The sequence below is a fragment of the Mandrillus leucophaeus genome, unplaced genomic scaffold, assembly GCF_000951045.1.
Source record: "Mandrillus leucophaeus isolate KB7577 unplaced genomic scaffold, Mleu.le_1.0 Scaffold434, whole genome shotgun sequence".
In the NCBI taxonomy this organism is placed as follows: Eukaryota; Metazoa; Chordata; class Mammalia; order Primates; family Cercopithecidae; genus Mandrillus; species Mandrillus leucophaeus.
Genome location: NW_012104632.1, coordinates 1,911,998 through 1,937,831, shown reverse-complemented (window position 1 = coordinate 1,937,831; position 25,834 = coordinate 1,911,998). Strand labels below are relative to the sequence as shown.

Here is a 25,834-nt window from a genome sequence, read left to right as displayed (position 1 = left end):
TTCTCTCCTTTAGCACAAAATACCTGAGCACATACAAGGAACTAAGCTCAATAAATATTGCTTGACAGACCTGACAGACTAATTTGTTCAATTTGATTTACTCAGTGAAGACAAAGACATTTCTATGAGCTCAACTCTCTTCAAACTTAAAGATAATACAGGACATTAATAAAGACTCAACATACAAACATGAAAAGCATGTAAAAAAGCCACATTGCTTGTGATTTTGATTACTGCCACCACTATGGACAAGGGCTATGAAAATAGAATAATGAATTTTGGGGGTGAAGCAGGGATGTTTGTTTTACTTCTTAAAGAAACATCCTAGAGTACACAGTGACTTCAGGAGCAAAAAACCAGATGCCTCCCTGGGATGTTACAGCAATGTCTTAGCTCCAGTGAAAAAATCACTAATTTATGGTCAGCTTAAAAATTGATCAAATTATATAGGAAATGCTTAACAGAACAGCATATGGAAGCAGTTCAGCCATCACTTGCATTCTTTATTTTTTAGAGGAGGAAAATGCAAGAAAGCACGCGTCACACCCCACACCTACCTACAGGAGTGTCATTTGACTCCACAGTTGGTGAAAGAAAAGCTAATTCATAAGAAAAAAGGAAAAGTGAAACAAACAAAAATAAGCTATAGCAACTGAAATAGATTTCTTTTCTTTAAGTAAAGGGATTTTTCAATGAAATAGCCATACTGGCATGATCTGTAGTCTGATAAGTTTGCTGAAAAGTTCCCATATTTTATCAATATTTTTTGAAATAGAAATTTCTAAGAAAAAAATTAATCAATAAAAAAATCAGAAAATTCAAATATCATGTTTGAATCAATTATCTTTTCTTATTGAAAATAAATGTCTCTCTTTGTGAAAAGGTTAATGGATATAAAGATGGATTACCTTGGTATCTTTGAATCCTGCCTTTTCCAAACGGCATTGGTAAGTTCAATGGAATATAATGTTCATGGTTGCACACTACACGGAGAAATTCAAACTTGTATTCAAACAGGGTCTGCAGGAAGAAGTGTTTAGTTATAAATACCCAGCTGGATATTTCATACAGGATTCTAAAAAACCTATTAGCAATAGTATGTTAGAAATAGTCATTAGCTTCTTGACCTTCTTAGAATTGCATATTCTATTGCATTGTACAGATTTCAGGATGGCTGCAGGGATTGATTTGAAAACTAACGACACATTTCATTAAACAATGTCTTCAACTGGTTTTTAGGGCATTTATTGTTTACGTTCCTCCTACTTCAATGAAGGATTTCAGGTAGCTTATAATTACAGACACAGGCTCAATACAATAAAAAAATTAGTAAGGCAGAGCTTTTAAAAAAAATAAAGGAAAAAGGTAATTCTACCAGAGAAAGCTACATGGTGACTTCTGTTACCAGTAACAATCCCCGCATTACCTTTGGGTCTCCAGGAGCAAAGCAGCTAATGTAGTTGTTGATCTGCTTGAAGACAAAGCCCCTGTCCATGAAGGTGAAACATCTCTGTGGAGGAAAACAAGCAAAAAGGTATTTCAGGTCCAAACATTTCAGAAATTTGGATTCAAAGCAGCATTTATTGCTAATAAGTTTTTCCACTGACATAAAAAACATGCCATCAACACTGCCAGAGCACCTACTCTATTCTAGTCACTCTGTTAGACAGCTCGTAAAAAGCACATCTTTGTCCCATAACTGACATCCTCTTCCCTGCACGTCCCCACCTTGATGAAGACAGCAAGGCTATGATTTGCGTTCTTAGATGCCTCTGGATTATCTCGAAACTTCTGAGTGATGTGTGGCATCAGCATATTTACAACGGTTTCCACTGCATGATGATAGGATGCAGGAAATCTCTGGTTTCGCAGCAACTAAAAAGAATTCAGAGCAAACATTTATTATTTAATAAGTTGCAATCACTTGGGAGGAAAAAAAATATCTCATCCCTGAGTCCATCTTAAAACACCCAGAGTTCCTTGCTGGGTGTGGTGGCTCACACTTGTAACCCCAGCACTTTGGGAGGCCAAGATGGGAGGATCACTTGAGCCCAGGGATTTAAGACCAGCCCAGGCAACATAGCAAGACTCCATCTGTACAAAAATTAGGTGGGTGTGGTGGTGTGCACCTGTAGTCCCAGTTACTCAGGAGGCTGAGGTGGTAGGATTGCTGGAGCCCAGCAGTCTAAGGCTGCAGTGAACCAGGATCAGCCACTGCACTCCGGCCAGGGTGACAAAGCAAGGCCCAGTCTCAAAAAACCTCATGAAACCTCAGAGTTCTAGTCTTGTTTATCTGAAATTAGAAAAAATGAATTAACCCTCCTTCTTTCAAAGTACCGTACAAGTGTTCAAATACTTCAAATAAGTGCTGTGGATTAAAACTGGAACCTCAAACTTCAGTGTAATAAAGATCACCTAAAAAATGTTTGTAAAAAGGTAGAGATTCTGCATCCATTCCCAAAGATTCTGAGTCAGGAGCCTGGCAGGGGGTGCAGGGAGAGGAGCAAGAACCTGCATTTTTACTGAGCATCTTTGATGATTCTGGTGCCTGTACCTCTCACAGATCTCTTTAGAAAGCACTGGCTTACATTTAAGCTCCAAATATTCAAACTGAAAATACACATTTTGATGACTGTGCATGATTAGTTTAAACTGCTTGGCACCAGTCTTCTTACAATCAACTTTACATAGTAATCTTTCCCCAACAGGAACCTACAAAATTACTCAGATTACTTAGCAATTAGCTAACACTTACATATATCTTCTACATGTCAGACACTGTACTACATATTTGTATGAAATTTTTCATTCAATTCTTGTAATACTCCTATAAGTTTAATTCTCGTTTGTTAAAGGGGTCAGAGAGGTTAGGTACATGTGTCCTTAGTCACACAACTAACAACAACGATTCAGACCCAGGTCTACCACGGAATCCAAAACTTGGGCACTTTCTGTTACATGAAGCCGCACTCCCCCTGTGTCTATAAATAGAATAATTTACTGAGAGCCTGAAGTAGGAAGGATGCTCCGTTACATTGATCCATTCATGCATTTAATTCTAACAGCCGCAAGAGGGGGTATTTTCATCCCCATTCTACAGACCGGAAAACTGAGGCTTAGAGAGCTCACTAAAAAGTACTAATTGATCTTTAATAAAACTGTTCTTGTCTTCCCCCTTTTAGTAACAGAACAGTAACAGTTTTACAGGGGCACACGGCTGCCCAGCCAGACTACATTTTCCAGTCTAACTTACCACTAGGTATGAGCCATATGACCAAATTATGGAAGGGGTGCGTGCCTTGTTCAGGCCACACTCCTAAAAGGAGCCGCTGGCCTCCCTTGTTCCTTCCTGTGCTACTGCCTGGACTGCGCTGTGGCGGTGAGCCAGCTTCTCAGCCATGTGGATGAGGTTAACCTCGCAGGCTGGATAACTGGATCGGAGGAGCTTGAGTCACTGAACGACCTTGGGGAACTAACTGCCCTGCTCTCCAAACTGCCTACCAGCTCATGATTGTCCAAGAGAGAAATGAACCTTCTGTCAAATTTAAACCACTATTATTATGGCCTGTTTTAGAGCACCAAATCAATGTCCCAATATCAAACAAACAGTATTTTCTAAAACTGGGAACTGGAACCTAGACATTTCTGACATGACAGCAGGCATTATCTTATGCATTAAATGCCAGAACCTATTAGGAATATTTGAAATACCAGCTTTATAACAATTTCAATTCTCAAACCAATAACGAGGAAATGTTTATAAACTTACATAACGTCAAGAATCCAGTGAGGAAAGAAAGGATCAGTAATAAAAATGTGAAGTTCACCAACTTTCAAAAACAGAATGGCAAAATGTGAAATTCCAAAGGGATTTTGTTGCATATGTGTGACCAATAACTCTATATCCTGAGATGACAGCATCAATAGACGACCAATTTCCAAGACTGTGGGCAAGGCCAACTCTAACCCCAGGCATGACTGCTAGCTACCCAAGCTGGCTGCTCCTGAAAAAGAGGTATCCCAAGAGAAGCTTGAGGCCTTCACCATGGGGCTGAGTCAATGGCTGCTAAAACCAGGAAAAGCAGGCGGAGAACTCTATCATGGACAGGTTGAGTGGGCGCCATGTAAACCTATTAATCAACATTATTATAACTAAAAGTAGAACAGCTGGGCATATATGCCTCCTGATGTGATGTAATACTAACAGCTATGAGGTATTATTTGCCAGAAAAAAAAAATCAAACCTGAATCAAATTAAGTCTCTGGATCCAACCACAAGTTCACAGGGAACACGGGGGACAGAGAACCATGTATATAACACGGTGAGGCTACCATCAGCCAAATCTAAACTGTGGGACATTCTGCTGGACACATGACCCACTTCTTCAACAAATATGTTGCCAAAAAAAAAAAAAAGAAAAAGTCCAAACAGATGAAAAGAGAACAGTTTAAGAATCAAAGAAACTTCAGAAACACAGCAACTAAATGCAATGTGTGAACTTTGTTTAGATCCAGAAGCAGACAAACCCAACTACAGAATGACATTTTCGAGACACCTGGGGCAAACTGAATATAGACTGGGTGTTAGATGATAATAAAGAAGTTTTGCTAATTTTGTGTGGTGTGATAATGTTGGTGGTTATATCTTTTTTAAAGGCTTACCTGTTACAGATGACATGCTAAAGTGTCTAAGATGGAGTGAGAAAATATCTGGGAATGGCTTTAAAAACACTGTAAGGTAAAAATGTGAGGGTGGGTATGTATCAAGCAAGGGCAGTAGAACACTGGCAAGTGGGGAGGCCAATCCTTCTACTTCTGCACTTATTAGAAAATATAGTAAAATGTTTGTATTAAAAAGAAAGAATACATGGAGAAGAATGATGGATAATTTACATACCAACCCATCATTAGTGTTGTTCAGTGACTAGGCAATGACAACTCACGCCTTTGAAGGCTGAAATGAAGTTCTCCCTGCAGAGGCAAATAGCTGTTGTGAAGAGTCCTAATTGGCAATAAAACAAACTAAAGCCTTTTTACGAGGTGTGATACACATTTCAAGGTAATAAAGACCTAGGCAATAGAATGTTTTTATGGAGATTACTGCAAACTGAAATAGAAGAGGAAAATCTAAGATGATGCTCAGGTAGTGAGTACCTGATAGGGGCTTAGAGAAGAGGATGCCAAGACACTAAGGGACTTCTCAGCCAAACCAACCCCAACTCCCTGCCACGTCCTGCTGGAGGATCTCTTGCTGTGCGCTGCGCTGCACCGCAGCGTCTCTTTCCGCCCTGGCACCACCTGACAGGTGCTGCCTGTGTGGGGTCAGCCTGCCCAGCACATGTCCTCACAAGATCAGCCTCTCCAGCCACATGCTGGGTGCCGTGCCCCCATCCTCTGCGAGCCACACTTCTGTGCTGCCCACTGGCTGCTCAGCGCCTACCAACTGGCTCCTTGACTGAACGGGATCTCCCTGAAGACCCACACCCAGCCTGGCTGTGGAGGCCCCCGTGGACGCTGCGGTTAACAGCCAGACCTTCACAGAGACCCAGGATGGGCTACTCCCTGCCCTACAGGTCATCTGCTCTCCCACAGCCGTGCTGCCCAATCATTGCTTCACAGGTGAGGACTTCAGAATGGTCTTCAAATGTTCACTTCTTTGTTCTGCTCCGTGTTCTTCCACTCTCTGGTGTCGTTCAGAGGCCTCTTCTCTATGGGCTATTTTACTGCTTTCCGAGGTAAATAAGACTTTTAATTAAGAAACTTCCTCTTTGGGGCTTAGCAAACAACAAAAGTAATAGGGCTGAGAAAAAATTTACCAATGACATTTCCCTGCATTCTGGTTACTCCCCTTTATCAAGATCCCTATGTTATTTCCTCTTTCTCTCATTTTCTTCTACAACTTGTTTTTTGTTTGTTTGTTTGTTTTGTTTTTTGTGCTTTTTCTGTTCTGTTTTGTTTTTGAGACAAGGTCTCAGTCTGTCACCCAGGCTGGAGTGCAGTGGCACAATCACAGCTCACTATAGCCTCATCCTCCTGGGCTCAAGCGATCCTCTCACCTCAGTCTCCTGAGTAGCTGGGTAACAGGCATGTGTCACCATCCCCAGATAATTTTGTTCACCTTTTGCAGAGGTGTGAGGTCTCACTATGTTGCTCAGGCTGGTCTTGAACTCCTGGGATTACAGATGTGAGCCATTGCGCCCAGTCCACAAACTCCATTCTTCCTACCTCCTCATCATTTTCATTCCCAAAGATCAGCATGTTTACCTCACTCTCTGCCCTGCTGGCACAATGAGAATGGCACCTCACATCTTCAGTTGCAGGTAACATAATTAACTCCTGGCCCCACCATTATGCTGTGGAATCTACAGCTGCATTTGTAACAAGGCCACCCGTGCCTCCATGCCTCACAGGGCTGCTCCCTGCCAGTGACGAAGGGTGGCAAGGAAGCTGCAGCAGGCTTGCTGCTGGGTGATGTGGGACTCCATGATGATTGAGGAGGAGGCTTGAGGCCTCTCCAGTGCCTTGCTCACCTCTCTTACTTAGAGTTCCACTGTAGACCAAGATGCTTCCTTCCTTCTCTCTCTTCTTAACATTAGGTCACACACGCACTTTTCCCCAGAGAAAAGCTTAGGCTTATGGTTTCAGCAGATTGGTACTCACAAATCTATTTCTTTAGTTCTGTCTGTTCTCTTCCCTGTCCAAGGCTGAACCTTTACCTGCCAACTGGAAATGTGTTTGGCTGTGCCTCGGCCCCTTGTGGAACAATGGCTGGTGACTTCCCAGTATCTGTTCTCTCTTCCCTCTCATGGTAATAGAACCTCAACTTTTAACTAGGTTCATGGATACCCAAAGTAAAGACTACATTTACCAGCATCCCTTGCAGCTAGGTACAGTCATGGCTAACTCTAGCCAATACAATAGCAGTGGCAGTGATGTGGCAGTGCAACTTCTGGGTCATATCCTTAAAGGGAAAAGTGCATCTTCCCCTCCCTACTGGCTCCAGCATGGATGTGGTGGTGAACCCAGTTAGATCAAAGGAGGAGCAGCACTCCAGGGGGCAAACAAGATGGAGGCCTCTCATAACTGTGGAACAGAAGCCTCTTATGAGCTTGGGTTTTTCAAGTAAAAACAAATAAACTTCTACTTTCCTGTTTAACTCCCTGTTACTTCAGGTCTCTGTCATAGCCACTGAACCCACAGCCCTAAGCATATGACATCCCAAGCTGAACTCATAACCTTGCATCTTCCCTGGTAAACCAAGTCCTCTACTCTACTGCCTCTGTCAAAAGCTCCTTCTTCTATGATCTCACGCTGAATATCTAGGTGGCCTTTCTTCCCCCACTCAAATCTGACCTTACTGTGCTCTGTTTTGTTTCAGTTAGGTTTACTGAGGTATAATTTATACCATAAAATTCCAACTTGGAAAGTCTACAGTTTGATGAGTCTTGACAAGTGAATATGACTGTAACTATCACCACAGTCAAGAAGAGAAAGTACATCTGTTGTCCCCATCCCCACCTCCAGTCCTGGGCAACCACTGGGCTGCTCTGTGCTCTGCAGTTTTTCTTTTTCCATAACGTCACATACAGGATATGGACCCAAATGGTATGTAGTCTTTTGGGTCTAACTTCTCTCAGTTCACAGAATGCTTTTGAGATCCAACCATGCTATTGCATGACTCACTACTTTGTGCCGTTTTATTGCTAAGTAGCGTTCTATTGTGCGGAGTTACCACAATTTGTCTATATATTTACCAGCTGATGGACATTTGGGTTGTTTCTAGTTTTTGATTACTATGAATAAAGCTACTGTGGACATTTGCATTTAGGCCTTTACATGGATACATCTTTCATTTCTCTTCAGCAGATATTTAGAGGTGGCACTGCAGGGCTGAATGAATGGTTCTGTCTGAATAATCTCCCTTACTCATTCATAATGCTCTCCATCCTCATCCCCAATCCTACCTGATCCCCCCAATGCCAGATCTTCATCAGCATCACCATAAAATGCCATTTCATATTATTGCAGTTAGAGAGCTAAAAAAATAAATAAGTCATAATTTAAAATGTATGGTGAATCTGTTCCATATGCTATTTATACTTCAGGGGATAAGCAGACTTATTGATATAAAAGTTTCCTAGCCACTCTGCTAATCTTTATACTCTCTGTCATCTTGCCACTCCTACTAAAGAACCTACTCTGCCGCTCTAGGTCTCTACCAATTCGTCTGCTGCTTGGCTGCACAGCTCCCCATAATCTCATCTTTGTTTCTGAGCTAACCTTGTTTTTTAATCTTTCCCCTCTAATCTCAATCTATCCAGCCTGAACTCTGCCCCAGAGGCCTTACCTGGGCCTGAGCTATTTCCTCTGCCTGGTACTCATTCTCCTATCCCTAGATTGTGGTGTCCTGCAAGGCCCAGGTAAAGTTCCACCTGTATCCCCACATGAATCTATGATTCTTGAAGCTCACATATACACCTTCCTGCACTCTGCTCTAAATGTTCCAAGCTGAATGTCTTCTTTCTCCAATGACTAGGTCAGCTTCAAGGTTAAGGGTTCACTCTCAACTCCATTTGCATTTTTCCTCAATGCTTTGGACATTATAAACAACTGTTCAAAACACTCGAGGATGACATATGCATATTAACATTCTACCTATCACATTCGTAGAGTGTTTACAAATTTGGTTAAGGGGAAGTCCAAACAGTTCATTTAGAATATGAGCCATACCCTCCTTCTTTCACTTTATTCTTTTCTTTTTCAAGTAAGCTAGAAAATGGTCGGAGGTTAAACAAGCAATACTTAAGGGCATATATTCACCCTACCCTATGCTAGGTTTTCCAATCTCCTTTCTTCCAGTATACCTGTGGAATGCCAGCAATGTGCTTCACTCTGTGTGGGAGGAAAGGAAATGCAAAAGGAGTCTGCTGAAATTACAGCTGCTAAATATACATGGTGGAAAAGAAACACCGACAAACTGTTGACCATAGGGGCAGAGAGTGGGGAGAGGACTCCTCCACAGACCTCAATGATGTCCGCTTTACATTTTTCTCAAATGTCACCTGTAACTTCCAAGCACATGTCACCTATGAAACTAGAGTCTGGCACAGTCATACACAATCCATCCATACTCTGCAGGTCCATCTGCTGTAGTAAGAAAATTACTTATTTTAGATGCTAGTTCCAAGGGGCTCTGATTCACACCCTTCCTCAGTAATATAACAATGTAGAGTTTGGTTAGCTGGGGACAAGAAGGTGGCCACTTCCACCTTCAGCAGGAGTGCAGCACTGGAAGTAAGCATACGCTGTGCCATGTCCCGCCATGTAAATATGCATTGAATGGACTCACTCGACTACCACTAAGAAGGACACAAATTGTACACTGAAAGCATCAGCTTAATACACAATATGCACGTGTAGATATCCTTGGGTAGAACATTTTAATCGGCACTGAAAGCATTATCTGGCTCTTATGAATCCTGGGCCCAGGTGCTCCTACAACACTGGTGTGTGCCTCGTCATGGCACTTTAAGAAAGACTCCCCGGCTGGGCACAGTGGCTCACACTTGTAATCCCAGCACTTTAGGAGGCCAAGGTGGGTGGATCACCTGAAGTCAGGAGTTTGAGACCAGCCTGGCCAACATGGTAAAACCCTGTCTCTATTAAAAATATAAAATTAGCTGGGCGTGGTGACACATGCCTGTAATCTCAGCTACTTGGGAGGCTAAGGCAGGAGAAACGCTTGAACCCAGGAGGTGGAGGTTGCAGTGAGCCCAGATTGCACCACAGCACGCCAGTCTGGGCAACCAGAGCAAAAAATAATAAGGTCAGAATAAATTAATAATTTTGGCCTAAAAATATTAAAAACCCTAAGGGGATGAGATCAAAGTTTTGGAAATCACAAATGGTATAGGAATGGCAAATATTCATAAATTCAGAAGACTAAAACAAGGAATTTGGACATAAAACTCTTCAGATGTAAATAAGACAAACACAAAAACAACTAATTCAAACACAAAACACGTTACTCTTAAGATATGAGACACACTGAATGAAGGCTTTAGGAAAATGTCAGAGGAGTTCTCAGCTCAACAATGTGTGATGAGGGGAAAGAACAGCAGGGTGTCTGCAGGGCCAGGGAAGCAGAGGCCAGAGGGCAGGGCTCTCAAAGCGAAAATGTTGAACCCTCCAAGGTGGTAAGCAGGTGTTTGTGAATCTCTTTTTATAGTAAATTATGTTACAGTTAAGCTTTCTCCTTTGGGATACCAGTGTTTCCTCTTAAGCACTTAAAAAAAAACTCTGAATATTGTTTTAGGGCCAAGATGTAATTAACTTAGAGAAAAGATTGTACATGGTAGCATTTGGGTGGTTTGTGTTAAGTTCCAAAAACAAACCATTTCCCAGAGCAGAGGTGTTGATAAATCATGTTAAAAGGCCGGAAATGGCAGCACCCCTAGGAGAGGCCCATTGGGACTCTGCCACAAGTTCTTGGCTCTGCTCCGTTGTGTGACCCTGGGCAGGTCACTTCACAGTCTACACTTCTGTCTCTACCTCTGTGAGGCAGGGGAGGAGCTGGAACAGAAGATACGTTTCAGGTCATGACCACCCTTAAAGAGCTGTGGTTTAATTTGACATCTTGAGAACAAACATATGCAAGTAAATTCCTTTACTTATTTTCTAATGCAATCCTCCGAAAGGTGTCATTGGCTCTTGATTTTGAATATCCTTCTTGTGAGTATTCCTGGAAGTGTTCGTGACCTCCTTGACCATCTCTCACGTGGTCTTCCTTGCAGTCATAAGGCAGAAAAGCCTTATGTTCATATAGTTCCCTGAACTGTGGTGCTGGGTCTCAAGCTTTTGCCAACACAACTCTCTCCACCTAGTCCTCATTCTTCTTCACCTAGCCAACTCCTGTTTACTCATCAGAACCCACTGCAACGGACGCCTCTTCCAGGTGGTCTTCCCAGATTCCCCACACTCCTGAGCACGTTGTGCCTATCTCTTCAGAGCACTCGTCATGAGGTAGGGTAGCCGCTGAACGAAATGTACACTTTCCCACCTGAACTCCTTGAGAGCACAAATGATGATGCATTGAACTTTGTAATCCTTGGCGCCTCAAACATAGTAGGGGCTCAATGAGTAGTTGCAGAATGAATTGGTTATATTTTGAATATAATCAAGTTACCACTGCTTTGAAGGGATGACATTTATTTAGAGCCAAAAATAATAAAAAAATCCACTGGCACCTTGTTATAGGCTGAACTGTGCCCCCCTCAAATTCATGTGTTGAAGTCCTAACCCCTAATACTTCCAAATACGACTGCACCTTGGGCCGAGGTTTTAAAAGAGGTGATGAAGGTAATGTGATGTCATTAGGGTGGTTCTTAATCCAGTAAGACTGGTGTCTGCATAAGAAGCGATTAGGACACAGACACGCACAGAAGGCGGCATCTACAAGCCAAGGAGAGAGGCCTCAGAAGAAACCAGCCACATGGACAGCTTGACCCAGGACTTTCAGCATCTCAACTGTTATAAAATAAATTTCTATTGTTTAAGTCACTCAGTCTGTGGCACTTTATTATGGCAACCCTAGCAAACGAACACAGGCTATAATCCTATTCTGTATATAACATAAAAAAATACATATAATTTACCATTATTACTAGTTTTAAGTGTACAGTTCAGTGATAATAAACACATTCATAATCTTTTTCTCCTCCATCACCTCCTCCCTTTCTTTCCCAGTCTCTGGTAACCACCAATCTATCTTCATCCAATCCACTTTTTTAGCTTCCACATATCAGTGAGACAACATTTTTTAACAGAAAAGTAATATATCTACATGATGTGTGTGTCTGTGTGCATGTGCACACACACTTAGCTGCGTGCTGCCAAGCAGACAATCTGCTAGATTCTTCCTTGGCAGGCTGCTCTGGCATGATTTAGATGGAGCATTTCTCCACAGAAGGCAGGGCCCACTTCCATCTGGCATCTCCCTATGCACTAAAATCAGAAGCTTTAAACTGGATTCAAAAGAGAGAGAGAGAGAGAAAAGAAAAGGAGAAACCACCTGGCCAGGCCCAGTGTCTGCTTTATGGAAGGAAAAGGAGGGCTTTAGGTCTGAACCATCAACCTTCTGCCAGCAAAATCTAGCATGCTTTCCAAGGCTTCCTCAGAGAGCCCAGATCCCTTGTGCAGGAGGCCTAGATTCTGCCCCCCTCTCCCCCTCCCTATCCCCTCTCCTGCCTACGAGGATTGTAGCACAAGTGTTCATTGTGAGACAGTGCCCAGCACCACCCGCTCCCTGCACAAGCTCCTTCTGTAATACTTCAACCGGACCCTGCCTCCAAACAGCGACACTACTTCAATGTCACAAGAACAACTCCAGGACTCTGCATGTCTCAGAGGAGCCCTGGAAACTTCAAAATGAGAAAGTGACATTGCCACTTCTGTTTACTGCATTGGAACTTTATAGAAACTTACCTACCTTGAGCCTCAGAGAGCCTGAGGTGGCCAACCACACCTCAACGGGCACCAGTCCCAACACAAGACCAGTCATCTCAGGGCTGAGCCCAGTGGGAACCAGGCAAAGCAGGGGGGACCCATGGTCAGAAAGGAACACACATCCAGGCTTCACCACAAGGGGACGCTGGGGCAGGGAAGAAATTTGAGGCTGCGCATTTGCCCCAATGAGGTGGATGATCTCAGAGTCTATTGATTGATTGGTTTTGGAGAACATTAGATTGGTGAGATACTCCCATCTAAGACCCTGATAAATGTCTACGATGGTCCAGACACTTAATAAATGCTGGGTAATGACACTTTAAATTTATGCTGAAACCACAATTTACATTTCAACAAACGTGAAGATTTCTAAGCTAGTCAAAGGAAAAGACATATTTTTTTTGGGTTAATAACTAAGTGATTTCAGGAATACAGCCTTTGGGGCCAGACTGGACTCAAAACCTGGCTGCTCCACTCACTGGTAGCATGACCTTGAGCAAGTAACTCAAGCATGCTGGCCTCAGTTTCCCCATCTATAAAATAGGTAAGAACAGTACTTCCCTCACAGGGCTGTTATGAAGCTAAAATGATTTATTACTTGTAAAGCACTTAGAACAGTCCTGTAACTGGCACAGAGAAAGCATGAAGAAACGTTAGCTACAAACCAACAAAAGAGATTTTTTTTCCCCCTAAGAACATAAGCTTCACTTGAAGTAACATACCTTAACTTTGGAGTTCTCTATCAAATGCTGAGCCATGGATTTGATCAGTACATCAAAGAAAAACCATGAATACTAAAAGAAAAAAGAACAGGACCCAGTAAGAACAACAAATTAGTAGGTGAGATGTGAACTCTCTCAGGCTGACAATGTTACTGACACAAAGCAGGTGTGACTCTAAAACACAGCTGCACCTCTTGGGACATTATGATCAGAGCCAAGAAGAGAACGGCGGACGTCGTCTGCTTGCACAAGTTCAGCAACAAAGAGCTGCATCCTGCCGGGAAACTGGACGCCTGTGCTCAGCGTGGCACAACCAGCAAGAGGCTCTGCGGAGTTACGGGCGTCGTCTTTCCCCTTTACTGACCTCTGCTTGGTGACACCTGTCGTTAGTATCTCTAAGTCAGTGACCTTCATCATTGACTTGAACACAATGACTATTAATCCTCAAGAGCCAATGAAACTCTGAACACAGTGATGCTTTGCAGCTCTTCTCTCAAGACACAATCAGAAAAATTGGTATCAGAGAACAAACTCTGCTACCCCTTTTTAGGGGGTGGTGATTGTCTCTAAGAGCACTCAGAAAGGCTGTATTGATCAGGCTGTGGGGTGAATTCCTGTTAATCAGTTTCAATCGGAGTCACACTGACTCTCCTGACATACCTTCAGTAGTTTGTTGCTGGTGAGGAAATCAGCTGAAGGCTTGAGAATCGTGGTCATGGATTTGGTCAGTTCTTCATGCACTGTCTTGTATTCAGAGGCAACGTATGGTTCAGCCTTATACGCATACTTTGAAGAAAAGGGAAAGAGACTTTAATGCACTGGCTCTCCACGGTGGGCTGAAAGCTTGAGTGACTCCCAAGAATGGAAATCAGGGACTGAGGGACAATCTCATTTGTGGGAGAGGAAGGTGTGGATACAAAGATGGGAAGGGTGAGTGTCATGTGATAAAAAGGAGTCCAGGATGTCTTCAAGAAACTATGTGAGTCATCCGACCCAGTCACATCAGTGACCAGCCAGCCCATCACTCCACCTGTGCCAGGGGCTTCAAGGAATGTGTGGCACAGCAACAGATGACTGATATCCTCAAGGACCAGAACTTTACTTTTAAAATTATCGCATAGTTGTAATTTACGAAGGTATTTAATACTAAACAGAATATGTGCAACTGTTTAGAATAGTAACTGCCACTCTACTTACTGGATGTCATATATAAATAAATAACTTGTTGATGTTTATCCTAACAACATCTCTTGCTGTCCCACTGAGTCATCTGATTTGACTGTAGCCAGAGCTAACCTTCCTATCTGGGAGAAGCATTTTTGCTGGAAATTTTAGGTGGAAAAAAAAAAAAAAAACCATGAAGACACCTAACTTTACCAGAGGCCTAGGTAAGAACAACTTAAAATTCTTCTTTAAACTCCTGCATTGAGTCATATTATTTGGAAAACCCATTAAAAGAAATGTAATTGAAGGAATGGAATTAAGTAAATTAATGAATGGCTGCCCCTCTTTGTACCTCCCCTATTCAGGTACAAGCGTTGGCTATGAGGAATAGAAGAGAAAACATAAGTTACAAGTACCTCCCCAAATAACCAGGTTTGTGAAAAAATAAGTCCTTAGAAGGAAAATTGGAGAACCACAGATGTAAGTGATCAGAACAGTGTGTTTTACATACCTTAACATATGACCTCAAGTGGCTCTCCAATCCTTCCTCATGGCACTGGGCAACCACATGAATAATGACCCTACACACCACAGGAGTGAATAAAGCAATGAATATGTAAAAATGGAAACATTTCATTATTATCACAGCAGTAGTAGAACAATGATGATGCTATTGGCACTTAGGAAACAAGGAGACAAGGAATTAGATGGGGTCCTTACATACGAGATCAAAGACATTTCTTAAACATAATGTTCAGCACATAGTAGCATCCCAGCTAAGCATGACTGCTCCAGATGTGGACAGACTGGAAGTGAGGAAAAGCATCCATCCATCCACCTCCCTTACCGAGTCACGTTAACCGCGACTTCTTCCTGCGTGGCTCTGGTGAGGACGCGGAACAGCTGGTTTAGGATAGTGGGCAAGAAGGCGATCATCACGTGGCCTTCCATCGCGTGCAGACTCTATGGACACGGAATGGCACAGTTCATGTTATCCCTCTAAAAGTAAACCAGCCCAAAGTCCTTTCCACTCTGTTCCAAATAAGGATAGAAGAACTCCCTCTAAAACAAAGGGAAGGCTGTGGTGGGCAGAATGTCCCCAGAGGCGTCTGTGTCTCAGTCCACCTGTGAAGACGTCACATGGCCCAGAGGAGGTAAGGCTGCTAGTCAGGCCTCACGATAGGGATTATCCAGGTGGGCCCATGGAATTGCAAAGGGCCATAAGCTGGATGAGGGAGGCAGAAGGGGATAGGAGTCAGAGGCAGCTGGGATGGAGGAAGCAGGGTCAGAGAAACGCTGTGCAGCTGTCTTTGAGATGGAGGGAGGGGCCACAAGCAATCACATATAAAAACTTCACTGTTTATGTGGATATGTATTCCATTTTCCTTCTTAAACCAAACAAATTTCTATCCCATTTCTCATATTTCTTGTTTTGTCCCCATGCCCTTTTAGCTATTTCCCCTTTCCAAAATGCTCCCCACAACCACGTTCTGGATGAAGCTCCCCTAGACAAACCCTGCCTGGCTCTTGCTGCTTAGACACTCCAGGAACCCCTTGCACAAAGCTGGGACTGGTTCTGTGTATTATTTCTTTGAGTTGTCTGCCTAGCATGCAGTCCAAGTTTATAGTATCTCCTACAATGAACTAGAAGTTCCCTAAGGGTGAGGACTGAAGTCGCTGCTTCTGTGCCCATCATTGTGCTTGGTACCCAGGGAGGTCCATCTCAAGTGAGGGGTTTTCCATGCATGAGAAACAGTATGTTTTAGAGACCCTGCCTTGAGCAAAGGATACATGGGCCTAGGACACAGGCAGGAGTAGTGCCGTTCCTAGGTCCACTCCTTGCCACTATCTAAACCTCATAGAAGCTACCGATGTGAGACATCCAGGTAAGAGCTTCCAAGGGGTGAGAACAACACTCATCACCAAAGAGAAAACCCAGCCTACACCAAACTCATTCAAAAGGGGATATTAAGAAAGCCATCTGATACCTTAAGGTACTTTACAAGTTCGTTTCCTAAGGCTTGGGCTCCAGATTCGGTTTTCTGACAGTACTGGAAGAAATTATGTAAATGCTGATCCTGCGGTGGGGAAAAAGGAAAAGAAGAAGAAAGTCTATTAGTATACACTCTGTGGAAATAAAAGCATTTATTTCTTGCAGCATGCTTTTTTGCTGTTTTTGTTGTTGTTGTTGTTGTTGCTGTTTTTTAGAGACAGAGTCTTGCTCTGTCGCCCTGGCTGGGGTGCAGTGGCACGACCATGGCTTATTGCAGCCTTGACCTCCCAGCCTCCTGCAATCCCCTCCACCTTAGCCTCCTAGGTAGCTGGGACTACAGGCACACATCACCATGCCTAGCTAATTTTTGTATTTTTGTAGAGACAAGGTTTTGCCATGTTGGCCAGGCTGTTCTCAAACCCCTGGGCTCAAGTGATCTGCCCACCTTGGCCCCCCAAAATGCAAGGATTACAGGTGTGAGCCACTGTGCCCAGCTTCATCTTATTAAGACTAAAAATTGATCATGTACAAATAATAACATCAAGAAGATCCTCCCACAAAAGAGGAAATCTGTTGGAAAATGATGCTTGTTCTAGTCTTTTATATGAATACATATGAGCACCTCAGTTGTACTTTCTTTAGAAAAAGACCTATAGAGTAAAAAAATAGTAATATAACACATTAGGATTTTTTTCTTCTTGCAAAATGGTGCAAACTTAGTCACAGAGCAGCCACTGCTAATTTTGTTGAAGGAGCACGTACCTGAGTATACACTGTAGAAACCAGATGAGTGGAAATTTTCAGCAGTGGCTTGCCTCCATCTACCCATTTAATTTCCGGACCATAATGCTAAAAAAAATATGGAGGGAACAATATCTCTACATATTAGTTATTTTGGCTCTAACATGATTATCAATGAGGGTAATGACGAGGGACTGAAAAGAGGGCCCAGAGAACTTTAGTGACTTGGCAACTGTGCCAGGCCCACAGCAGGAACGCAGATGATACACGTTTCTGCCCCCTTTCTTTCCCCAAAGTACAATGCTTTTATTACTGGATTTTCTAAGTTATCGTTTCTGTTTCTTGCAGCTGTGTGAGTTATTGTTCATTTGAGAGGAAAAGAATCCTACTATACCAGTATCTGAACCCAACTTGAGCTCAGGATTCTGAAGGAGACAGTAAAAGGTGCCAGATAAAGCAAACAGCACAATATGCAGGCCTGGCATGGGCAAAGGGTCAATCGTCTGCTCACACTAACTTCAACTTTTGAAACCTCAGTTTTTCTGTCACGCTCAATTATACAAGTTATTCTTCTTTGGGAAAATTTAACTATTTGTCTATAATATGAACTCAAATTTGGCATTATTTAAATGCAGACAAACATAAAAAGAACAGGCTTTATTTAAGCATGTTATAAAGCTGCAGTCTATAAAATTTAAGATGGCTAAAAAGGATGCAAAGTCAACAAAGCAATTGAAGAAATCTGGGGAAAATTAGGCTTTCATGAATCAGAAAGGTTTCAGAATGTGCAACCACGTGGGTGAGAGATTTGGCGAACTTGACTTACTTTAAGCTAGAGGAAAATTCCTAATAGTTTGCATGACCTTAAGAACTCATCTTTATTTGAGCATGGCCAGTTGGCAGAGACAGACCTTATCCCAAATCTCCAAGTCTCTATTTCTCTGCTGAGACACCACTCAGCAGAGAGTCTGATCAGGGCTTACAAAATGCCCAAACCGTAATTCTGACATTGCGGTAGCTGCTAACAGCACTGCCTTCAATTGGCCAAAGTTCACTTGAAAATGAATAACTAAAATCAAAATGGTGGAAGAGCAAAAACACTGTGTGCTTTTTGTGTGTTGTTGTTGTAGTTGTTCTTTAATGTTTTCTGAAGAAACTGGGATGAACCGATCCTAAAATGTGACATACCCTGCCCATTCCAAGCTCCTGGTAGCCAAGGTAGCCTGAAGGAAGGTTCGCCGAGACCGGGATGTGCTGCTCGCTCGTCACCACCCTTCCGTCTTTCAGGAGGGGAAGCCAGGAGTAGCCAACTGTTGAAAACAAAGAACAACGACAACAACAAAATACTGTGAGTGTATGAAAACTTATGAAAGAAAGCCAATGTAAAACTCTCTGATTTTTAAGAACTTTTCATATCAATTAGAGTAAGAAATTTAAAAGGCCCTAAATGTAATCTCTGTAGAACATTGTCTACAATGTACTTAGGCCTCTTTGGGGTTAGAACTCTACAATCTTCTTTTATAAAAATGTACATATGCAGGCTGGGCATGGTGGCTCACACCTGTAATCCCAGCACTTTGGGAGGCAGAGGTGGGCAGATTGCTTGAGCTCACGAGTTCGAGACCAGCCTGGGCAACATGGCGAAATCCCGTCTCTACAAAAAAATACAAAAATTAGCCAGGGGGCGGTGGTGCATGCCTATAGTCCCAGCTATTCGGGAGGCTGAGGTGGGAGGACAGCTTGAGCTCAAAAATTAAAAAAAAAAAAAAAAAAAAAAATTACATATGCAACCCAGACATGCTACATATCCGTTACCTACAAAATTCATCTAAAGATCCCTTTGCAAACACATGGAAATTCAGAATCCTACTACAATTTAAGAACCTAATGTTTCAATTATTTAAAATCAAAGGAATGGTGAACCCCCCGCAACCTTGGGTTTCAACGACATCCCTCTTCTTCGTGCTTCCTTTACTTGAGTTGTCACAGCTGACATGGAAGAATGTGAGCAACAGGTGGTGCTTTTCATGCAGCTGAGTGGGCAACTCTATTTTAATCTGCAAGGAAGACAAAATAACAACCGAATATTCTAAAAACACAGAAATTCTCAGTGAAAGCAGAGACACTATGTGTTACCCAATGCACAAACGTGCACTTGTTCTCCGAGCGGATATTAACATTTGCACTCAAAGATACTGAGACTATAAATTATGCCAAGCAAGAAATGAATCCTGAATTCACCACTCAGAAACAGGAAGAGAGTTGATGGTATTTCTAGAAAGAATTGGAAAACACATGATAGTAACTACTACGCTAAGTTACCACAGCCAAGGCATTATGAAGAACCAGGATAGAACATTCCAAAGTAGCATGCATACAACGGTTTCAATGAACTACATTACAATTTTATGTAAACAAATCCAATGATAAGAAAGAAAGATTCTCAGGTCCAACAAATGTAACTAAAGTATGAATTTGAAAGGAAATAAACCAGAATATTAATTGTGGTAGTGATAGTGGGATTATGACTTTTTCTTTTCTGTATTATCTGCATTTTCCAAGTTTCTATTTTTTTAAAAATGAAAATGTTACTTTTACAATCAGAAAAAAACATATATAAGAAATACTTCAACATGCAGTTCTATCTCTGTAATTTCAGGGTAATATGCAGCTTCTCCTGAATTTTGCTTTACCAGGCAAATACATTAAAGTTTCCCTTAAAAACTGGTCAAGTTTTCCCTTGAATACATCACTTACCTCATCATAAAATTCTGGGTTTTGGTGATGGTGTAAAACTGCAGCAAAGGCGCTTCTTGTGAACACTGGCCCGCCAGGTCTGCCATAAATGCACTAAAATAAGAGTTACCAAAGAGAAACATCAGGGTTCGATTGAGTAAGAAATTAAACTCGGATATATTGTAAAGAAGGAGGCATTCCTACGGCGTAGACTTAACATCGCCACTTCTGACAGACCCCAGGCCTGTGAACCCCAGACTGCTGGGTCCTGCCCACCTTCCAGCTTGCTTCAAAGCCCACCTGCCTGCTCCCCGTTCTGCCCTTCCAGGTCACAGCCCTGGATGACGCCTTGCTCACTGTTCCCTTTCACATTTCCATGCCTTTTCTTATGCAATTCTTCCGTCCAAATAACCTTTGCTTCTCTGTGCATCAAGAAAACACTCAAGCATTCTTCAAGAAATTGTCAACTCCTTCCATGTGTCCCCTCAGCATTTTTCTGTATTAATTTTCAGTTTTGTCCAAAACTCCATTTCCTACCATCTGTGCACCAAGATCTTTTTCTCCATGGCTGTTTTTCCCACTAGACTGAATTTCTTGAGGACAGAAACTATATTTTTATATATATATATATATATATTTTTTTTTTTTGCATCTTTGTCTCCTTCTTCTCTTAAGAAGTCACTTTCACATAGTCACAGTAAAACAATTTGGGTCACGGAGGCAGATTGCCTGGGTTTGAATCTTGGTTCCACTAATGTTTTACCTGAGGCAATAAATTCTGCACTACTCCCCTCACCTGAAAAATATGGATAATAATAATACTTAATTCATCAAAAGACTGTTATGAGAACCAAAATAGTTAAACACACACTAGAACAGTACCTGAAGTACAAACAGCTTTCAATAAACGTTGCCTATAATCTATTGCTGTGATTATTACTATACTGTAGTAAACATTTAATAAAGATCATCGATTGTTGATCAGTTATTACTATTTCTGTTATCAACATTATTCATATCATAATTCATAGCACTGACAGTATGAGCACTTGGCTCATAGTAGGTGGACAGTAAGTGTTTGCTGAATTCAGTATGTATAAGAAACTTTCATCCTTAAAGAGAATAAAAAAACAGTCAATTAGGAGCAAGAACCTAAATATTCCATATTCGTTAAGATTCAGCATATATGTTTATACATCGTAACATTATCTATTTTTGATTTGTGTCAATTAAAATGTGCTAAATTGTTTTGGTTGTATGGTATCACGAAAGTGCATTTTGAAAATGGAAAAATCAGAATAGGTAGGTGAACATACATTTAAAAAAAAAAACAAAAAACAAACCTTAAGGGGCTGAGAGTCTTCCTCATCTGAATCTTTGAATTCAATGCAAATCGCAATATTTCTAGCCTGCAGCAATAGTTAAACAAAACAGAATAAGAAAAAAAACTCAGAAAGTCAGACTATGTAAATATTTATAAAAGAACATGGGAAGCTGAATCTAAAGGGAGGGTTTGACATCAAGAATGAAACCCCCACGTTCACACTCACCTTGGCAAAAGACTTCTGACTGTCGTATTTCAAGTACTTAGGATAAACGTAAAGGTGATTGGTGTAGATAGTGTAAGGCTGAGTGTGTTTTGGTATGCAGGGCACAAATTCCTCCACTTCAAACGTGATGGGAGTTTTACTGCAGGTTTCAAATTGTTTTGTGGGAATGTATGATGAATTAACATAATCTGAAAAGATATTCAAAATAATTCAAACTGAAGTAAAAACTAAACTAACAAAAATTCTGTCTATTATGTAGAACTGACACTTACTAGGGAAGTCTGAGGAAACGTTATCAATTGTAATGTCTAGATTGCCTAAAATCACTGGGAGCTTAGCCATCTTCTCGGGTCTGCAAACAAAAGAAGAGAAAAATCAAACATTTGTAAGTTAACTCTAAAAGCAACACTCTAGAGCAGCACTTTCAAGAGAAACATAAACCAACCCATAAAGACAATTTTAAACATTCTAGTAGCCTCACGCAAAACGGCAAACAGGAACTAATAACATTAATTTTAATAATATACTTTATTCAACCAAATAGGTCCAAAATATTACCATTTCAGTATTTAATCAGTATAAAAAAGGTGCACTCTAAGTCTTTAAAACCAGATGTGTATTACTGGTTTTATACTTAAAGCACATCTCAATTCAGACGTCCTGTATTTCACAGGACAGCCACACATGGCTAGTGGCTGCGCACTGCACAGTACAGGTCTAGATAAAGAATATCAGCAAAACAGTTATAAATCAAGTGTTCCTGAACCACTCCAGCCTCACCATAAATATTTGGCTCATTTAGAATCATCACCATTTGGGGGAGCTAAGCTATGAGGATGCAAAGGCATCAGAATGATACAATGAACTGTGGCGACTTGGGGAAAAGGGTGGGAGTGGGGTGAGGGATAAAAGACTACAATTGGGTACAGTGTACACTGCTCAAGTGATAGGTGTACCAAAATCACAGAAATCACCACTAAACAACTTATTCATGTAAGGAAACATCACCTGTTCTCCAAAAACCTATTGAAATAAAAAATAAAATAAAAAATACAATCACCACCATTAGGAACTAGAAATCATCTTAGGCTCCAGCATCCAGCAAAATGCTGGGTACAGAGTCAAAGCTCACTGAAATTGTTGTATTAACATTTGTTCGGACTCAATCCAATACAGGAATCCCCTGTGACACTCCTGACAAGTGCTGCTACTGCCTCACCCTTCCTAGTGACAATGAGACTTCTGGCCCAGCCGTTTTGACACTAGTCTGCTCTTCCTCACAGCATGGTGAAATTCACCTCCCTGAAACTTCTACTCACCAAGGGGTCTAGTGATGCTCCTCTGTCTTTCAGTCACCTATACCGCACATTCTGAAGCCCTCTATTCTCACACTTATGTACCTTGCCCCAGTGTCATTCTCTCCCAGAAGAATCTGCCATTTATATTATGGTGCCTGGAACCGCATACATCTGGCCAGTGTGGGTGCACAGCTGGGTGCACAGCCCCTGTCTGGTTTTCTACAATACACCTGTCTACTAACACAGCCCCAAAGCTATTACTTTTAGGTAGCCATACCATTCTAGTGACTCACAGGAAATGTAGTCACCTAAAATCCCTACATCTTTTTTCACATGCTAATTTCTTTGTCTTTTATTTATATAATTATATTTTTGGACCTCAGAAGAGAATTTAATTTTTGTCTTGCCGAAATTTCATCATATTATGTTTGAGTTATTTCTAGTTTATCGAAGTCCTCCTAGATCCAGATTCTAACATCTACTGCATTAGACATTCCTAATAGCTTTATGCCACAAAAATATTTAATCAGCATTTTATAGTCTCATAAAAGTCATTGATAAAGATATTGCACAGAATATTGCCAAGAACAGGCTCCTTCCCAAGTCTCTGGAGGCCCATTTCCAGACTGACACTAGCTCATTAATCACCCTCCCTAGCATCTGGTTTTTCCAGCAGTTGAACAACTGCCCACTCACGTGTGCAGTGCTTCTCTCACTCGTTCACAGGCTACTATGGCACCCACACGTGGTAAAAACATTCTGCTGAAAGCTTTGCACTCCTCTACTACACCAGCCTAGCAGCGCAGTTACAAAGAGAAGAAATGCGGTTAGGATGACTAGTTCAACACAACGTGACTTAGTCCTAGGAAACAGAATGCCGCCTCACCGTCCTTCCTAAGCCACCTGTTTCAGATTTCCTTTAGAACGTTGCCAAGGTTCACCAAAGCACAGGGACTGGCAGATTCAGCATTTGGTTTTGTTTCCATTTTTGACAAGTTCCTACCTCCTATTTTGCAAATTCCTTGGACATGACTGTTGTCTATTAAGCAGCCTCACGCGTCACTCCTCAGTACAACTTGGAATATTTTTCACCTGAATTAGGACTTCCCTAAAATTTCTAAATTCCTGCATCCTTAAGACTAGACACGATGTTGAGAAGATCCATCGTGGCCCATCGCCAGCTCTAAGTTGTTAAATCTCTTTCTCCCAGGGTCCCTCCCTCTCATTTCCACTTGTCTTCTGTTTACACCTGAGTTTAAATGAACAGTTCCTGAAAGAGGTAATGGTCAGGAAGGTAAGTCAATGATTTTTCACACGATCTGCCTTCTGTTGAAAGATTTCTGGCCAAGAGCTCTCCGGGTACAGCCGAGCACTCCCCTGCAGTTTTCCCCTGTGCCTGCGGTATGAGCTGCTTCATACACACAAGATCCTTTTCTCCTGGTGGGAGGAGGGGCAGCAGCCCTCCCTCAAGGGTCAGGTCAGTCATTTCCTGAGAGCTTTCCACTGACTGTCTCCCAAGCTCTGGGCACTCTCCTATGATGATATCTTGTGGGAGCCTCTCTGAGCTTCACACAGAGCTCTTCAGGGGCGTCAACCTTCAGACCAGTGGTTTTATGAAGGTATTGATTTTCTTGACATACGGTGCCTTGCTCACCTCTTCATTGGAGCAATTCAACACTACAACACATCACAAGACCCTGCATTCCCCAAATTTTAGAGACACCTATGAAGTTGTATCTGCTTCGAGTTAGAAATATTCTGTTTATTACAAATTATATTTTAAACGTAAGTAAGTATGCAAGAGTAACGGATTTCACCCCTCCTAATTATTTCCACCTATAAATGAACAGGCATCTTCATCACCAATTTTTTATTTTTATTTTTGAGACGGAATCTGGCTCTGTCACCCAGGCTGGAGTGTAGTGGCCGGATCTCAGCTTACTGCAAGCTCCGCCTCCTGGGTTTACGCCATTCTCCTGCCTCAGTCTCCCGAGTAGCTGGGACTACAGGCGCCCGCCACCTCGCCCAGCTAGTTTTTTTGTATTTTTTTAGTAGAGACGGGGTTTCACCGTGTTAGCCAGGATGGTCTTGATCTCCTGACCTCGTGATCCGCCCGTCTCGGCCTCCCAGAGTGCTGGGATTACAGGCTTGAGCCACCGTGCCCGGCCCATCACCATTTTTAAGATCACTCCAACATCCTCCACATATAAATTTTTGAGAGAGATGGAATACAATTAAAATATGTTTCTAAGCAACATATTTTAATTGAATGATCTTCACTGAAAATCTTCCTATAATGTATACTTCTGTGCCTAACTATAGTTATTTCTTATTCTATTTCCTCCCTCTGCTGAGAGATTTTACTTCTAGTTGCTGCTTCTGTAAAGGCATTCTTTCCATGTGTTTCCAAGCACATTTCTGAGTTTAGTTCCATATTATGTAGCACATGTACTTTTAAAAGTTTTTTTTTTTTTTTTTTTTTTGCCAGCTTTAAGTTTTCAAAAACCCAATCTTAAACCCATTTCAAAAGTTTACGGTTTTTGTTGAATCTGGTTTATTAGACATTAAACACTGACAGGCAGTAAAGATTTTACTGCCTTTTTATGCATTTCCAAAGTGGTGGTGTGTGCATGTTACACAAAGTGAATTATTTCATGACTGAGAATAGTTTTTGGTCTTTTTGCTTTGTTTTGCTAGAGAGTACCTATATTCTTTGCAAAATTTATAAAATAATACTTCAACATGAAAACTCATCTTAAAATTACACGAATTAAATAAGCATGCAATACAGACACTTGCAGGATGCCTGGCCTCTGGGAACTGCTCCTGCCTGTGTGTGAACATAGAAGTGAGGCTCAAACTGTCTCTGAGGAAAATTTTCCCTTCCCACTGCCCATCCATTCCTGCTGACTCAACAATTCCCACAGAGGAAAGGAGAATGGTGTCACCAACTAGCAGTCCTCCCATGCCCGCAGACTTAGGGTCCTTATCTCAGTGTTTCTGCAGCCTGGTCCTCCCTTTCTGACTTCCTGTATTGGCTCATTAAAATGATTAGCTGGCAATACAGGTGTGTTTGGACTGCTGTTGGTGGTGACTTTAATCTTCTAACTGTGTTTTGTGGAAGGA

At 41.8% G+C, this 25,834-nt stretch overlaps 1 protein-coding gene across 3 annotated transcripts in view; it reads right to left on the bottom strand.

Moving 5' to 3' along the window:
- The window catches only part of DOCK9 (dedicator of cytokinesis 9), a 184,794-nt gene that overhangs the window by 74,233 nt on the left and 84,727 nt on the right, over positions 1 to 25,834 (bottom strand). For 2 of the 3 annotated variants that reach the window (XM_011993805.1, XM_011993806.1), the window contains exons 16-30: positions 21,683 to 21,762; positions 21,411 to 21,598; positions 21,204 to 21,269; positions 19,882 to 19,974; positions 19,058 to 19,181; positions 18,313 to 18,434; positions 17,146 to 17,232; positions 16,379 to 16,468; positions 15,238 to 15,353; positions 14,902 to 14,971; positions 13,887 to 14,012; positions 13,227 to 13,298; positions 1,729 to 1,875; positions 1,427 to 1,510; positions 909 to 1,020 (exon numbers count right to left, since the gene is read on the bottom strand). In XM_011993805.1, the coding sequence (XP_011849195.1) occupies positions 909 to 1,020; positions 1,427 to 1,510; positions 1,729 to 1,875; positions 13,227 to 13,298; positions 13,887 to 14,012; positions 14,902 to 14,971; positions 15,238 to 15,353; positions 16,379 to 16,468; positions 17,146 to 17,232; positions 18,313 to 18,434; positions 19,058 to 19,181; positions 19,882 to 19,974; positions 21,204 to 21,269; positions 21,411 to 21,598; positions 21,683 to 21,762 (1,577 nt within the window). Of the gene's footprint in view, positions 1 to 557; positions 600 to 908; positions 1,021 to 1,426; positions 1,511 to 1,728; positions 1,876 to 13,226; positions 13,299 to 13,886; positions 14,013 to 14,901; positions 14,972 to 15,237; positions 15,354 to 16,378; positions 16,469 to 17,145; positions 17,233 to 18,312; positions 18,435 to 19,057; positions 19,182 to 19,881; positions 19,975 to 21,203; positions 21,270 to 21,410; positions 21,599 to 21,682; positions 21,763 to 25,834 lie in introns of all 3 variants that reach the window. The other variant, XM_011993804.1, reaches the window with a different exon arrangement.